The sequence below is a fragment of the Haliotis cracherodii genome, unplaced genomic scaffold (genome assembly GCF_022045235.1).
Source record: "Haliotis cracherodii isolate W230 unplaced genomic scaffold, xgHalCrac1.p SCAF_9, whole genome shotgun sequence".
NCBI lineage: Eukaryota > Metazoa > Mollusca > Gastropoda > Lepetellida > Haliotidae > Haliotis > Haliotis cracherodii.
Window position 1 is genome coordinate 27,359,036 of NW_027266343.1, and position 18,096 is coordinate 27,377,131.

General features: G+C 37.4%; 1 protein-coding gene across 1 annotated transcript; it reads right to left on the reverse strand.

Annotated features, from left to right (window-relative positions):
- Window positions 1-851: 851 nt before the first annotated feature.
- LOC139452619 (homeobox protein Nkx-3.2-like) lies at window positions 852-13,985 on the reverse strand. The gene is made up of 2 exons (XM_071234153.1): window positions 13,454-13,985; window positions 852-2,478 (listed from the first exon to the last, which is right to left on the reverse strand). Exons 1-2 carry the CDS (start codon window positions 13,809-13,811, stop codon window positions 2,087-2,089), a joined length of 750 nt encoding a protein of 249 aa, XP_071090254.1. The 5' UTR covers window positions 13,812-13,985; the 3' UTR covers window positions 852-2,086.
- Window positions 13,986-18,096: the final 4,111 nt, after the last annotated feature.

Here is an 18,096-nt window from a genome sequence, read left to right on the forward strand (position 1 = left end):
TTGAATGTTTGTTTTACGCGTAATAGCTGTAGCATGGTTGCTTTGGATCTGATAGGATTCACAATGTGAAAAAGAACATGAAGTAAGTACTGCGCTCGTCAACTGTCAGATACATTCAAATGTACACCATTCGTACACCTGCAACATGTAATGCTACCAACATCACTCCGCAAACGGAAACATTTTAGCCGGTGGTCTATGACGCTGCCGAAATTTGATTTCCTCGATCTGCAGTTTTCTCAGCCCAGGGCGACATAATGATGAAAAGAAAGCGGAGTGAGTGTCTCCCCCTGCAGTACCAAACTGTTTATGTTGGGCTGGCGAGGCACCAGGATTTATTCTGTATTATTTACCCTCGCCTGGAGGGGTATTCTCAAAATCTTTGCACCGAGCAATTAGAAGCTACTTTAGACATCAATACCCCAGCATGATGTTACAGCCCGTGTTGTTTGAGCGACGAGAAACATCTGATACAAGGTAGGTCGCGTCTTCATGCAACACTCGTGAGAATAGAGACGCAGCACATGGTCACTTCATAACATTAACCGTGGAATTCAGAGTTTAGTTATTAAAACTGAAGAGAAAGTATCCGTTGGTCCAAATATTAAGGTGAATTCATTTCCTTATGATCAAGCACATACTATCATTATCGCAATATGTGACCAGCCTACAAGAAAACTCTGATAAATCCAGTAGAAATACTTGCTATTCGGGGGTAATCAGCATACTGTTTTTGTGGACAATTACTATTTCGTAATGAACAATATGCATTGAAAGCGATAAATACATGTTCCCAGTCCATTTATTTCTGATAAATAATCTTCATATACAGAAACAAGAGGATAAGGCACAATAACAAATGACGTCAACAGTGTTTATCTTGGATGTGACAAACACAACATGGAAGAGGCACGGTTTCTCACATTATGACGTGAACAATGTTTACACGTGAGTGGCAATGACTGAACAAAAACGACAAGAGCGGATAACTGAGTTAGTGTTCTACAGAGAAACTGGAGACTATTGTCTCTATATGTGGTAGAATTACAAAGATTGGAATTTCATTGAAGCATCTTCCATACTTATACATATGTGAATAATGACTAAAAAAAGACGCACACGCCTTAGAACAGGTGCTGTTTTGTACAAATGACAGGGGCTAATTGATGAAATGTATCACAGCACGTTGATACTAGATGAGTTATTTAACGAGAATTTCGAATATTCTATTTTCAAGGCATTTCAGTTCTGTGTATTGTGGTTTTGTTAAACGTCTGAGAAATCCATGAGCACTTATGATAGCTAAATGTGTGATGAGCAATTCACACTTGTAAGGAAACTTTAATACATGCCAATTTTTAACCCTCATATACATTATTATGACTAGAGTGACGAGTCGGGACACAACATATAAATATATATCGGCAAATGGACATATTATGTACAAAAATAACTATCTACAATTCCATTGGCCAGCACTAAGTATAGAACAGTAGCATAAATATATGAAATACAATAGCCATAGGTTACCAAAATAGCGTATCATTTTGTTTAAAAGCATAGTACTTTTATTAAGCTTCACGCCTTGATATCTTTCATCTTACTAAACTATGTTTTCATCTAATACACATGCTGTGGATTTTATTGAATAAAAGGTGTGTAGTACTTCATGTAATAAAAAGTGTAATACTTTGGTTTCTGTAAGTACTGGCCAATCAATACACGTATGACACATGGATGAGCTCTATTATGACATTCATAAATTACCAAGATTGTGTAGCAGGCTATGAAGTCTTTCAAGTACAGAAGTCAGAGGTGTAAGTACCCAACACACTTAATATTAATAGTATAAGAATATTATACAAATAGATGAATGATACATCATTGACGTCCTCCAATCTCAAAAGTCTGTGCAGTGTAAAATGTAGTATCATGTTCCGATTCAAGTTATTGTTTAAACATAGCCTTATATTGTCACCGGCCGAGATATATCTGCAGTGTCACTGTCCCAGGTCGAGGTCATGGAGCATGAGGTTTCCGGCTATTGTGTAATCTTGAAATGGAAGTCTAACATTTACGTAAGATGTCAGTGAATGCAGTAGTAACAGTTCAAACCTGGAATCGGTATGGAAGGATACAGAATTGGTCTCACAAAGTCTTCCGGGTTATATAACCGTTTCCCATCCTTAACTAATAGAGTCACTGCTGCCTTTTTAGCATTGGCAGCAAATGCTTGCTCCTGCTGAAGTTGTCTCCTCTTTGTTTTGTATCTTCTGTTTTGGAACCAGATTTTCACTTGAGTCTCAGTCAGTTTTAGTGCCTGCGCAAGATCAGCTCTTTCCGGGCCGGACAAATATCTTTGATGACGGAATCGTCTTTCGAGTTCGTAAACTTGTCCATGTGAAAACGAGGCCCGGGATCTTTTCTTTCGCGGCTTATTGTGATCTGACTTTTCCTTTCCCTCACCCAGTCCTTTATCTAAAATAAAAATAATATATGATACAAAGGGAATACATTATGATTACATTCTCAGAAACAAACTTTTCATTTTTCTGGTTTTGAATGTCTCTTGACTGCAGCATTCAGCTGTCGCTACGACCAGCACTATCCTTAAAGGCCACGTAATCTGAATCACTTCTTGAACGGTCATTAGATTTCATTAAATTAAATACTTATCATCTAGGCGCATAAAGAGGTGTTTTAATTTTAACTGCTTGGAGATAAATCTTTTCGAGACAGCTATTTTTAAATGACGCTACATGTTTGAATCTGTAAACGACCGCACGTTTCACAACAGAGCGCCCGAATACCAACTTTTTTAACGACCGCACTAAAACGGAAAATGTCGGTTTTGACTGACGGATAGTTATCACTTCGACAGCGCGAACTTGCGTGAGATCATGCGAGATCAAGCTGAAAGTCGCTAAACACAGTAAGTGGGGGACACTCGAGAAGTGACAGCTACTATCTAACGTTATAAGTGCTTCAGCAAACCACTTCAAGCGATCATTGTGATAATAGAGATTGTTGTATCAAAGTCAGGCCCCAAAAACAGATTATAACAGTTTTATAAATCCTGTTTGAAACAATACTAATTCCATAGGTGTGAGTGGCTCCCATAGTATTTGCCCTCGGTTTTCTGGCTAGGTCCCCACTAGTATCTAAAGTGTACACAGCAGAGTTAGAATCAAGTGTAATGAAGGAATTATTCAAATCCAAGTGCCTTGTAATAATGAAAACGTCTTCTAGTAGCATCGTGTTAGTTACGTCCAAATATCCATGGACAAGTACATATTTCACACTAACAATCGTGGCGAGCTTTGGGATGTGTTTTCCGAATATTCTCCCATGTGGTGTTTTTATTCTTTCGAGTGAAAGACAATGTAGAGTATTAACTTGAAAGAAACTTTGATCGTTTTTTTTTGTTTGTTTTCCGAATCAGTCAAACAGCAATAAATACGAAATGATCTACAAGACAATAACAGTGTAACAATATGCACAGGTTTATTTGAATGAGTGTTTTCTGTGAATCTCTCTTCCCTGAGAACAAGCTCTGTAATTGTGTAATCTGTTTAAGCACAGGCATTTAAAAAATGATGGGGGATTACTATATTACCGTTGCGAATATACATGTTTAGTCACAATGATACAATTACAGAGTAAAATACATTTTTCTGACTCAATCGAGGTTGTAATCAAACCGCATTCATGTATCTAATCGATCTGGCGATCCAACTATTAACCTAATAGTGTGTTCTGCGGAAAACTGATCTGCATTTCTCAGTACAAACAATAATACAAAAGTATTGATCGTAATCTTGATCTTCGGGAATAGCGAATATGTGCACCCGTGTGTACACCGACTACAATTTATGCATAATATGCATGATTTAAACTTTTAAAAGTATATTTCTGTGTGCAATCTCTCGACAGTAATGGGAGTTACATGTTTGTAATAAAACCATGCATAGCAGCACAATGACAATGTTGTAACAAATCCACCCTCTGTTGTGTGTAATATTGCTGCAGACAAAGCACATGTATAAACTGTCCCTGTAAACAAAGACACAGACGAAACAGTCAGATAATTCAAATCTTGATCAGTTGAATTTGATAATTGTGGAGATAAACCTGAAAGCGAGACATCTGTCGTCCTTATAAATAACGACGTGTGTTTCGCCATGTGATGTATGTCAGATAGGAAATTGATCAGCACAGATGTGGCGAGTTAGAGATGTTTTTCACGGAGCTCTATTTGGTGTTAGTGGATAGTTTACCCACAGAACGTTCCCAAATATCAACGTAATGTATACTTAAGAGAGTATACTAAACTGGAAAAGGCAAAACATTTGACTACAAAACATATTTGTTGATCGGGAGCACTGGAAGCATTCGCGATTGTTTCGATAATATTCTTGAAAAGAATGTTTACAGATGTGTATGTGAGCTGATTAAACTTATGTAGTCATCAACATCTTTTCCCCAGAATGTTCTTATAATTAATCAAGTACAACCGGGTGTGATTATGTTTCATTTGTTTGTATTTGTACGTAGAAACGCTATATTTTGAATTGGATTAATACTACAAATTATAGTAATAATTGAAGTCATAATGTGTCTAACTATGATTTATACCGATTCCTAGAATATTAACATAAATACTAGTTGTGTAATTTTGTCATATCCAAATGAATACCTGTTGATGTAAATGGAAGTGAGCGTGGTATGTCTCAATCAGAAACTGTCCGCGGGATACCACGGCAAACTAAGGATATCGTGCTTGTCGTAAGAGTGAAACAGGGATCCGTCAGTCACAGTCTGTGACAATGCTGATTGTATGGCATCTTGCTTGGTTTAAAAAAAAGTTTGTTTTAATGATGAAATTATTAGGCACAAGTTATCACAAGGCCGAAAGTATTAACAACAAACTGATTCGTCAAAGAAAAGTCAAATTTGGATTGTGGATACCGCCAGTGAAATACATGTACATACATTACCGTTCTCGTTGTAGAGAATAGTTACTTGCATGTTATACCGGTTTAAAATTATCTTGGATCCGAGCGCACAGCTATATAATTTAATCTGGATTAATCTAAATGATAAAACAAAAAAGCAATTTTATAGTACGTGTGTTGTAGAGCCGAAGTAAGCTTGATTAATTTCCTTTGGTGCGCCCACTTCATGCTGGCTGACGAAGTAAGCTGTATTACACATTTCAGTGCCGGTGACATATGCGAGTAAAGTGTGATGATGTGAAGAAACAATGTCATATAGCTAATTATCGGTATTTCCCAAATTCATATCGACAATCCCCTCAAAGCGTTGTACTTCATTTATGTAGATTCATTTAATATCTTTGCTAACTCCAAAAAGTTTGGGTTTAATTTTGTCATGAGATAAGCGTAGTGTGTTTTCAATGTGGGCCGAGGTAACTTATATGATTAATCGCTCTAAAACTTAAGCGGGAGGTTTCAAATGTTAAATTTGGCGCGGTTATTAAAAATGTTAAAAACAGTTTCGGAAACTCTGGGATAATTAAGAAACCTTTCTCACGGATGCAGTGTCTTTCAATATCATATTTCCATTCTCGCATTCAGCTTCGGAATGCAGCCAATTCTTAAATTTAAGGCTAATCTTCGCACTCGCTACCCTATATCGCCTTCTTATTATTCTCATTAAAATAGAAAATACAAACGTATACACACTAAAATGTGGAGACATTCAGAGTACATGTTGAATTATAACTTGTTATGTGTAGGGGTACAGAATGGCCCCAGTGGCGATTGTGGGAACCCTAGAAAAGTTTCTTTCATTTTTCATCTCCATGATATTTATGTGAATATCGAAGACATAGTCTTTTGTTAAATGACTTTTATTTAAATGTATTAACAGTGTTCTCGTTAATACAAACTTCATTGTAACGCTGATCTCAGAAGGAATGCAAATATTAGCATATTAAGAACAGTACAATCGTACACAGATAGAAGGAAAGGTTTTGTTTGTTTTAATCCATCGTTTCTCATATCCAGCCGGATTCTCCCCTTCTCTGGTTTGTTATGTCATTTAGAAAACTGTACTATTTAGGCCTGTGCACTTTCAAATTCTCTGAACAAAGTTGGATACAGAATATAAAAGTTGTGTTGTTTAAAGGGATAATTCATTTTTCATCTCCATGATATTTATGTGAATATCGAAGACATAGTGTTTTGTTAAATGACTTTTATTTAAATGTATTAACAGTGTTCTCGTTAATACAAACTTGATTGTAACGCTGATCTCAGAAGGAATGCAAATATTAGCATATTAAGAACAGTACAATCGTACACAGATAGATGGAAAGGTTTTGTTTGTTTTAATCCATCGTTTCTCATATCCAGCCGGTTAGTAATCTATACATATTGCATTATAGAAAACAAAGTACTTTAGCATTATGATGCATATCTTTATTCGGAAGCCTTTCGTAAAAAAATGCCTTTATTATTGTCGGGGCCCAACCGCCTTATTACATAATGTTCATGTCGCGTCATCTCGGATGGCCAGATATCTCGAAGTTACAACACGGTCCAGGGAGGTTCGATGTTCGACTGTACTTTCAGTTGGGTTTGAGTTACCATGTGAATTAGGACCAAACGAGTATGTATATATTATGTTATCACCGAAAAGAGCCTGCACCAACACAATTAGAGGTAATGTTTAATGTCAAAATATTGTTATAAAAGTACACATACATTATGATATACTATAGTTATGAAGCATTACGGTTTATACAACAGAATCTATATGATGGATAGTGTAGAATAATGGATAATATGAATCAGTGTGTGATTTCGTTTTCTACAGAAGATACTGTATAGAGATTTTCTGTTCAATCATTTCATCTCAAATGCCATGACATAATATAAGTTGAAATACTCTGTTCATAAATGTCAGTTGTTTACAAGCATGAATTAACGTTACACTGTCAAAAGACTTAGTATAAACTTCATACTGGGAAAGTACGATGTAGGTATATTGCAGACGAAGTAAATTAAACAACACAGTGTAGTGCACCATCTTGTATAATGTGTACACATGGAATATTTTCTTGGAAATTATTTGCAGCTTTAGTGTGTGGTTGGTTCACTGAAAGCAGCTCGGCACACATATTCAATTTCGTCGACGTATGTATTGATTAAAAACGTATTCTTCAAAACTGATTCCCCACATGTTCAGATGAATAACCTCATTTTATCTTTAGTTTATGAAGAATAAATGAGTATAAATTATCTGCAGTCGAGGCACAAAATGTGTTGGTGTTTTGTTTACGGGTTCGCAATTTGTGGGTGTGTATTCTTTTGTTTGTTTGAATTAATAGGACAGATCGAACTCATATATGACTTAACTCCAACGCTGCTGTGTAGAACAAGGCTAACAATGACCCGGTTGTGTTAGAAGTGCAAGGGAAACCGCCTTGTTCACTGACACCATATACATTTTATGTGCTCCATCTGTCACTCACTGTCGCGCTCACGCTGTGCGAAGCTGTCTGCTCAATTCTATAATCGCCGCAGTATCGATTCCAATTTAACTGTTTGTATCGGAGTTATCTTGTTAACACGGGCAATTAATTTTGTATAGACGCTCAAGCGTGACTGGTTTTCAGTAATAAGTGTACGAATTGAGAGAACATTGATTTTAAGTGCTAAAACAAACCACCAAATTTAGCTGAAAATTACTTTCTGTGGTAATTAGTTTCCTTATGAAACAGCTGTATGTCGCTGCAATTGACAGAGTATCAGAGTTTATCAAAGGAATATGAACCTGTCTTCATGTTTTTTGTGGCAATATAGAATTTTGTACATTTGAATAAGCTTGTTATTTTTTATTAGCTAAACCTTGTGTATATTCTTATAATGATAAGTAAAATGCTCTTTTATCTTTTAGTGCTATCTGTTATCATACCTATTTGATTAATAAGACTTACAAGAGCTATGTCTAGTCTTTATCTTATAAACTATTATCACATGCACCATAACTATAGAATGTGTGCTTTTTATTAAAAAAATGGTGTTGGTTTCCATTTCTTTCGGACAGCATTCTAAATATACATGTATAGGTATGTAGTGAATATTCATCACAGAAAATCAACTCACACTAGATCTATATAAACCCCTTTCTCATTTTTTCACAGAATTAAATATTTGATGTACATGTTTAGTTGCTGTGTAATTATATATGCAAATGCCATCACTGTAATACAAAAACAGAAATCTGTCGCAACTCTTTAAAAGTTTTTTTGTTTACCATGTATAACATATCTCATGATCCGACTGAACTGCTTTAGTTAGGTTCCAAAATCTATGTCAGTCAATTCAGTAGATAATAATTTAGCAACTCCGCCGTGGGCAAACTTGATAGATTTTTCATGAATTGTGTTAATTATTTTCGTTAGGTTGAAATAACCTTTTCAGATTTGCGGTTGTTCTGTAGTCATCCTCGGGTTTCCCACATGGAAAAGATACCTGCCAACATTCTCATCATGGGTACACAATACCTTAGGAAGACAATCATTATTCGTCCTCTGTTGGGCAAATAGCTAACATTCCAAAATCACAGATGACGAAATATTTCCTGTGCATGTCACAGTATACGTCGTGCCTCTACATATCATGTAAACGAATATCAAACATCGAGGCTAAACTGTTAAAAGACGTTTGATATGAACTCTCATTTGAAGACAAACCGGAAATATTTTGTCATCTTAAAACCAATTTACTTTGGTTGTACTTTGTTCTCGGAATGCGAGCTATTTACGAAACCAAAACCTAAGACATCTTAAAACGTCCAGGTAAAAAAATGAAGAAGAAACTCCGTGAGAACTTGATAATGAGCGTGTAAAGTGAACGTGCATCCACTAAACCAGATGCGAGGGGAAAGCAGTCGGTATTTATTGTTTTGCGGAAGTCTATAAACATTCGTAATGTTCCTCAGATCACTGAAAGAGGCCTCGTTCCGCCTGCTGGTCCAAGTCTTGCACAAACACTACATGTACGAGCATTGTGCTCCCTGCCGAAAGCTGTTAACACGAGTGTAATCAAAGGCGATTACTTGTACTTCATTTCGGTCTTTACGTTTGACTTGCAATTTGTTCAGTCTTAATGTTCTAGAAATCCGAAATACGGCCCCAGTATAACACTACTACAGAAGTGGAGATTATCGTTCGGCCTGGGAAGATAACGACAATATCGTTTACACGGGGTGTGAAATTTAAAGGAAGAACGTGCCACACAGAACATTTTGCCGTCTCGCTTGGAATACCCCTCTGATTGTTAGAGATTGTTATGATTGTTTTATGGGTAGGAATCTTGTCTATAGGTGTTTATCGGTCCATTTGACTCATTTATTGAATGTCTGTAATTAAGCTACATCCATTCTTTGGTCTATTTGACTGAGATAGGAAATGTTACCCTGTATCTCTATTTTCAGCATTTAGTATTAATAGAGACGTTTTAGAAAATGATCAAGTGCTTATGTGTGTTTTTTCGTTTTGTTGCAAGTGTTTTACATTATTTACTTCCTACGTTTTGGATTTTGAAAGTAATATTTATATGTATTTACAGGGACCTCTCTGATAGACAAACACACATACACCTCGGTTGGTTGCAAAGCATACGATAGCTTTTAAGTCTTCTTAACGCCGCTACGACAAAAACGTATCCATTCAAGATGAAAACAGTTGCATAATCGTGTCTTTGATCTAGGGTAAATAAGATAAATTCCCATAAAATAGACTCGAAAAACAATTGTTTTTTAGATGCCTGTTAACAGAGAACGCTCGATCCCTGGTCTAACTCTACTTGACTGTTTCCCAACGACGGAGTCGTGCTGCGTTGATAGGGTCTGATGTCGTTACTGGGACATGTCAAACGATGACGTGTTGTCGGCGGACACTGGTGTGATTGTGACAGCGTGGACATCGCCATGTGGTCAAGATATGACCCTCAATCACATGTGGTCAGTCAGACGGAGGCTAGAGACAGGAAGTGGTGATAGGGCGTGAGGCGACTAGCTGGACGATCGTAATGCACTTCGAAGTTAATCTCATGTGATCAAATACTATACTTCTCTTTGGTTTTTTTGGATAGTCGTCGGATGCGGAAAGTATTCTAGAAATTAATTTCTTGATTCTAGGCAATATTTATGTCAGAAGTAAGGGGATGCATGGTGCCGCAATGTCCGTATAAAATGACAATTTGTTATCCTGAAACCTTACCTTGGATTGTGAGTGCATTTAAGTAAAGGGGGACAACTTCGCGACACATTAACCTGTGTGGTGTAATTGCTTTGTCATTCTTATTCTTCTAACGATTCTCATTGTCACTGAAAAATCATAATTGTTATGATAAGCCATTGGTATGAATTCCCCCTTGGTTGATATTGTAGTTGTTGTACAGAATATACCAGCAGATAATCACTATGTATTTTATTGTTGTTGTTGTTATTATTGTTATGATTATTATTATTATCAATGTATATCATAACTGAGTTTACAACAATGCGCAGCGTCACCCTACAACATCCGAACGGTTGTCAATGTTCGCACCCGTTATGTGTTTTGTATTGATCAGTCGGGGCAAGTGAAATTTCGATATAAACATCGATATCACAAGTGACACTTAAAGCGACATCTTTGAAGCGCCGTGATTTTTTGTAACACCTGATGTTGATTTCACTGTGTGTTTGTCGCGAACAGCTGGTAATCTAATTCCGAGTTTAACTCGGATAACTGCCTTTCATCTGTAAATGCCTCCGATCAATACTGTTTGATGTAGAAACAATAGGTTTAGGACGCCTAAAATTTACATTATTGTCGAAATATTTATACATTATTTGTTTAATAAACAATTTATTTCAAAATGAGAGATCGAATAAAGAAAAACCAATCGTAATCATTACATATATATGATTCTAGGTGCCTGTTATCTGGAATCTTAAAGAATGCATGCGACCCTTCCTCTCTTTCCCTCCTCCAGAAAAAAGGCCACTGACTTCCGTCGCGCATCTTACAACCATTTACCTTGAAAAAGTTGAGGGAAAAAGTATAACACACGTCTGTCCTCAAGAGCAACTTGTTTAGTAACAAGGTTTTAAAGCCCAAGTTGTCTATACTGCCTACATGGTCGTTATTTTGTAATAAATGATCCACTTTTAAAAAGTGTAGTTTGATTACATGTATTTACTACGCCACCCTGTCGTTTGTGAGGTGTATTGATCAAGCCTCACCATTCAATAAAGCGGTGGGAGGAAGACATTACAATCGACAGTGGACGAGCCAAACGTTAGATCTACCATCACACGGGGATTAGGGAGAGTGCAGCATAATCCCGTGTAAATCTTCCTTGTCGATTCCAATCTGCTAGTTCCAAAATACAGTTGTTAATTAAGTGATATCTAACATGGATTTATTGATACATTCATAACATGGGAGCATATAACATATATACATATAACAATACGTACTGCAAAACCTTAATTGTGTTAGTTAAAAAATATGTAATGGGTTAGTTTTTAATATCTCGACAAGACAAGAACGAGCTTAAATCTATAAGTGTATACTTGACACAGTTATAAAGATACCCAAATGAAACTCGGTTGCGTACTGGTACAGTTGTTTTATATACAGGTTGCTCGGATAATAATTATCTACGCAGTTCCCGGGGATAATAGGGATGTATGATACGTATTCAGAGAGATACACATTTTGTGTCTATATTCCACTACACGAAAAATGTCAACGAAATATTTAACATACCCCACCCTTGTGCTTCGAAACTCTTCGTGGTGGGTTTAGAACGAACTTGAAATGTATAATTCCTCTGTACTAGGTATGCAAGTTGCAATATCCTAGAGCAGGTCAGTCCACATCGGTCATTGCCTTACGCAACGGACAGAGAATACAAGACTGGATATTGTTCAAAGCACACCAATATGTATAGATATCACTGCCTACTACTATAAGGATGATGAACACAAGGTTTCTCAGTAGATTTTTTCCTTATATTTGTGGTTTAGAATTCATCTGACATAGTCATGCAATCTTTACATTTTGCCAGAGCGTATGAGCTGAGGATTTTACTTAAATTGACACGTGTTTGCTTTCGAAGATGCGAGTAGCACTACCGTGCAGACCTGATTATCTGATAATTATACTACTCAAACTACGAAAAAAACAATGGATATGCGTAAAAATCGGTTCCGAGGATTTAATATTTTTCCTGAAAAGATCTCTTTGAATATTTTATCACATTCATAAATTATTTGAGTTGCTAACAATGCAACGTTTTACATCACTGTAAGTTAGTGTTCATTAAAATATATCTCGGAGCATAAACAATTACATGAAGATGATGAGTCATATTTGAAATACTTTTAATAATCTGTAAAAAATTAAAAAACCAAGACCATATTGAATATGTACGACATAACGTTTTCAAGAACTCGCTTTTTATCTTAAACACATGTTAAAGGTTTGGTTTTTTTATAAGATAAACCCACGACCATATGAGTTAACGGTTCAAAAACATGTATTGTGTTGTGCTTGCTCTGTTTTATTTTAATCTAAAAGAAATATAGCAAATGGTATTCCAGTCTGATTCTCTCAAGAAAATGATACGTACTGTAACCGATTTCTGTTGGTTTTCTTTAGACCACGCATTCCATATGATAAATTAAACATACTGACTACAAATCCCATCAGTGGGTTTTCTCAATGTATTTAACATGTGTAGTGCAACTGTCTAAACTTTGAACACCCATATCAAACGTACAGTCAAACCGATTCCACAGGAACAAATAATACACGCCCTATACAGTTACAATATGTCACTCAAGCGTGTACCTTTGTACAACATATCCCAACGATGTTACAATAACAACTCATCACTGATCTTGTAAGTGTCGGCCGTGTTCAATATAATGAAAGTTTGTTGGGGGAAACTGAAGAAAACAGTCACACATAACATCGTCGAAGTTAAGTGTATATGCTAACATGCTATTTAGCCTTAGAGGTAGAACGTTTTTTTAATGATTGATATATGCCGTATTTTCATGTAGATTCAATGTAGAGGTATGTATGTTTTGACAGTCGCAATGGTCATAACAATTTAAACACACAGGAAGAGTACAAAAACAATCATACATGATATCGTAACTATTAGCTACCTAATAGGCTTTATAACATTAATTATACGACATTGGATACGTAGTTATTGACATGTGTATGCAGGGTCCATATAGTCATGCTCGCAAACATGATCTAGGTTTTTTGGATAATATAAAAAAGTTGTTTTAATATAATTCTGATAGACTTACACAGATAAATAAAAGGGCAAAGATGAGAGAGAAAAAAATCTTCTCAATATTTTTCCAAATTCCAAACAGAGAGCTGAGATTATCAGTAAAGATAAGTACGTACCTAAGGAGTTGTCAACGTTCCCGTCGACCGCCATGCCATCGTCGTCGTTATCGCCGTCTGAGTCGCTGACCACGGACAAGTCAAGGTCCTTGTTGCTGTCACAGTATGTTGCTGGGCTTGATGGGTCAGTCAGGACACTGGAATCGCCGTCGGAGAAGTCGCCCTCCTCCCTACCCCTATCTGGCGACGACAGCCGTCCCTCACATCCCGACAGCCCAGCGCCCACTCGCAAATCGAGTCCATGAATATCAGTCACATTTGACTCTTTGGAAATTTGTTCATTTTCCTTCTCCCTGCGATCAAGGATATTGTCAATGGAAAAGGATGTGAGAATTGTCGTCTGGCTTCGCCCGTCCATTTGGTCGGCAGACGATACAAACAAGCAGCAGACCTGGACGCTACACACGCAGACGAGCAGGCAAAAACAGCACTGGTTACCTGAGACCTTCACTCAAAGGTTTTCACCTCGATATTAATCAGTTCGCAGTTTTCATTTAGCCCCGTCGCCAAATTGGCATTACACGCGTCTTAAAAGATGTCCATTGAAGTTAAATATCGTCTGCCTCATTTGCGACTGAAGAGGCGTGACATTCGACGCACGCGCGGCCCAAACCCGTGGCCCGCCTCGTTCTGGGTTTGATTGACAGCCTATCAAACACGAGCTGCAATGGGATTCACAGATGCTCCGCTGTGCGCTCGAATGACATTGCTGCGGAGTGATAGCTAAAACGGACCAACAAAATAACTCGTGGGCCTGTTTATGAATGTGTGGTGAGTCGCCAAGGGGAGTCGGTATCTTTTCCAGCACGTAACTATTTATTGACTAACTTGTACTTGAAAAACTATCGAGTATCGACGCAAAATTGCTCGATAAATAGAAAGTTAAAGACAAACAAATGAAGATCTTTAATATGATAACAAAATAGTCAGGCATTTTTTTAACAATCACACTACCCAGGGAAAGTATGGTTAAGTCATCAGATTTAAGAAGTGGGTTATAAAACGCAGCTAACATTCAACACACCATGTAATTGGTAATAAGCGTTGTCCACAGAAATGTTAAGAGAGCATACAGTCTAGATGCCCAAGTCAAAAGATCATATGCGGCTGGTCGTATTTGACATACTTGTCAATTTGTCTAATCTATTCATAATTATTTCGAATATGCACATATAACCTCAGACGAAGTTCTATTGGATCATGCTCCACTTAATAAGATCTCGATTTCATCTGAGCTTAAACGTGGACAGCCTATATAATATGTGGTATTCGAGGAAAACTGAACGTTGCCAAACCTAGATATACATCATTCACGTCTATGTATTTCCGAGGATATTTGTGAGCAGAGATTCATTACATATTTTAGACAAGGGGATCTATTTACGAGGGACGGAACTGTTTTATGATTTGTTTGTCTTCCTCTGTGTATTGAGAACGTCCCAAAGCCTGCATTTATCAAGTCATCAACCTGTCGGTGTATCCAACAGTTTGCGCGCGCATTGTAATTTATGCAACACAATCACTAAGTAAGTACACTGACGATATATCGAATGTTACACAAAAGCCATATTTACGTGTGTTGGATAGGTTCAACAAGTTTATGACTGGTCCCTTAGAACACTGTCGTTTATCATGTCCCTATTGACACTCGTCTACAAACTGATAAACTGGTTAGACGAATCGCTACACAAATGAGACGGCGGCGTGCAGATCTCGGGTCCTCTAGACACATGGCTACCGGGGACAAGCACTACTTGAAAACTTGCACCCCATTCGCGGTGAATGAAGTACGTTAACGGAGTAAAATAGCCCAGCAACCTGATATGCTCAATTTTCACAAAACCACAATAATAGAAAACCCGCATCACTTCTCCATTATAAAACACACGGAGGGTGCAGTTTATATGGATCGAACGGACATGGTGTTGATTCCCCGCTTGTTGAAACACACGGAGAGCTGCATCAATTAGCCCAAAAGAGCTGCTGGTCACAAGGAGGCAGCACTAACGGCCCCCAATATCTCCAGCTTAGAAGAGGGTGTGTGTGTGTGTGTGTGGGTGGGTGGGTGGGTGTGTGGGGTGGGTGGGGGGGGGGGGGGGTGTGTGTGTGTGTTTAGAATAGATAAAGTTTATCTAAAATAGGTATATTGATTGATGTACCTTGAAATTTAGCTATCTATGCCCCTATAGATACAGAGTGCAGGCAGTCACGTTCTTATCACAAGGTCAGGGTTCGAGCCTGACGTACCGACTTAGTTTGAACCACTCAACCTAGGAACATCCCATACACCAAAGCAAGGAGATCAGCTGGCAACACAGGAGGGGACATTTTCTGGTCATCTTTTAATCACAATTAATAAATCAACCATATTTCTTCATAAATTTTATGTAGAGAAAGGTTAAGCTGTTTTTAATTTTCATGGTTGTATTTGAATACATGTCCTTAAACAAACCTGTGTACCATTATCACCGAACATACAAACACCGTGACTCATACTTTTTCTAATTGTAAGACTTCTAAATTATTCCCGTTTAGAAGTGTTATACGTGTCTTATATACTTACTTGAATCAACAATCATAGTGCAAAAAAAAACATGTACTCATATCCAGAAATAAACCCCCTCTTGAGGCAGTTTAATAAAACATTTCATTTTAGAAAACAGTTTTTTTCATTTTCGATCGCAGTTTTGAAGTTAAAGTGCTTATTGCAATGTGCACGTGTTGCGGCTCACAGCTAAGGGTAATATAGGCTTAAGATTAACTGTAAGGGATTAAACTATTTCCTTGCAAGGCTTATCAGATCTCTTGTGCTAGATTAAAATATCTAGTTGATGACTCACGGCTAGTCAATATGAATGGATTCGAAAACGATCGAAGTTGCATGAAATAACACTTAATTCAACAGTGACTGCCATTTCATATCACGCGACCTTTACCTTTCCTTAACACCTCAAAACGTTGTGGAACCTGTGATCCGGCTGATCTTAAGGACGGCTTTCACCCTTCAGATGAGCGACACGTTGTTATTCCGACTGTTACATGCACTATTTGAATAGGTTTTAAGTAAATACTTTGGTATTTATGAGAAGCATATCATATACATGTACTCGTATTGAAATGTGGTCGACTTGTAGAATCACCTTCAGATTTTGCTAACTCGCTCAAAAAAGATTAATTTCCTACAAGTAAAGAAAAAATCGGACATGTCTTGTTACATACAAACTGAATGAATGAATGAATGAATGAATGAATGAATGAATGAATGAATGAATGAGATATATATTAAATAATTTATTTATATGGAAGCTTTTCGTATCTCTATGATAACCCACAGGGATGGTTCTCACCCTTAATCTCCCCCACTGCCTCGCTATATCCCGCACCCCGCTGTTACCTCCGTCTCAGGGCGTCGAAGCCCGGAAGGGGGTACATTCACCAGCGTCGGAGAGGGATGAGGGTGCCCCCAGAGTTCAGTCAATTAGGAAAGTAAAGCTTATATACCCTATTCCCATAGTCTGCACAGTAAGTGTGGGCTTACGGCCGACAGCTCTCGAAATGGAAGGGCTTAGTTCGAATCTCCTATCATACCTTGGTGTTTTTGTACGACCACCTGCACGGGGCTGGGGTGATACGGGAGTCTCCTCTCTCTTCACATACAACGCACATGAACATACACGAGCCGCTAAGGCGCTGTGTTACGGTCAATCGTTCTTCCAATAATTTGGCCTCAAATTGCCAATCTATCCTGGGAACGTCTATATCCCAATCATGTATTAATATTAATGTTTGTAGTACTAATTGTCGTATTTGGAAGGAAAACAAAAACAAACAGGGTAAATGAATTTATGAAAGGTAATTTTGTTTGGAGGCTAAATATCTTTTCATCTTCAGCTGCAAGACCAGATAGTTTTTGAATTACGACTGTGAGAATAAATATTGTCTTTGCAACAATGTAGTTTTTGTGTCTGACAAGTTCCTTTTTCCACAACAGTCTAAAGCATAACTGTTTTTAGCAAGTATTTTCGGGGACAATATCTTTTCTTCCGATAAAATCCCAGGTCCCAGGATCCAAGTGGTCGGTCCCTAAGGTCTTGAAATATAACTTTCTGACCACTGTCAAAAATCAGGCCTTGGGTTAGGGTTTCTGCATGTTGTCACTACATTTACAACCACAACTACATCTACACCTACATCTACAGCTACAGCTACAACTACAACTACAACTACATCTACATCTACATCTACATCTACATCTACATCTACAACTACAACTACATCTACAACTAAAACTAAAACTACAACTACATCTACATCTACATCTACATCCACAAATGCATCTATATCTACGTCAACATCAAGATCATTCATTCATATACATCTACAAATACAGCTGAAACTACATCTACAACTACATCTACATCTACATCTACATCTACAACTACAACTACATCTACATCTACATCTACAACAGAAACTACATCTACATCTACATCTACATCTACAACTATATCTACATCTACAACTACATCTACAACAGAAACTACATCTACATCTACATCTACAACTATATCTACATCTACATCTACAACAGAAACTACATCTACATCTACATCTACATCCACAAATGCATCTATATCTACGTC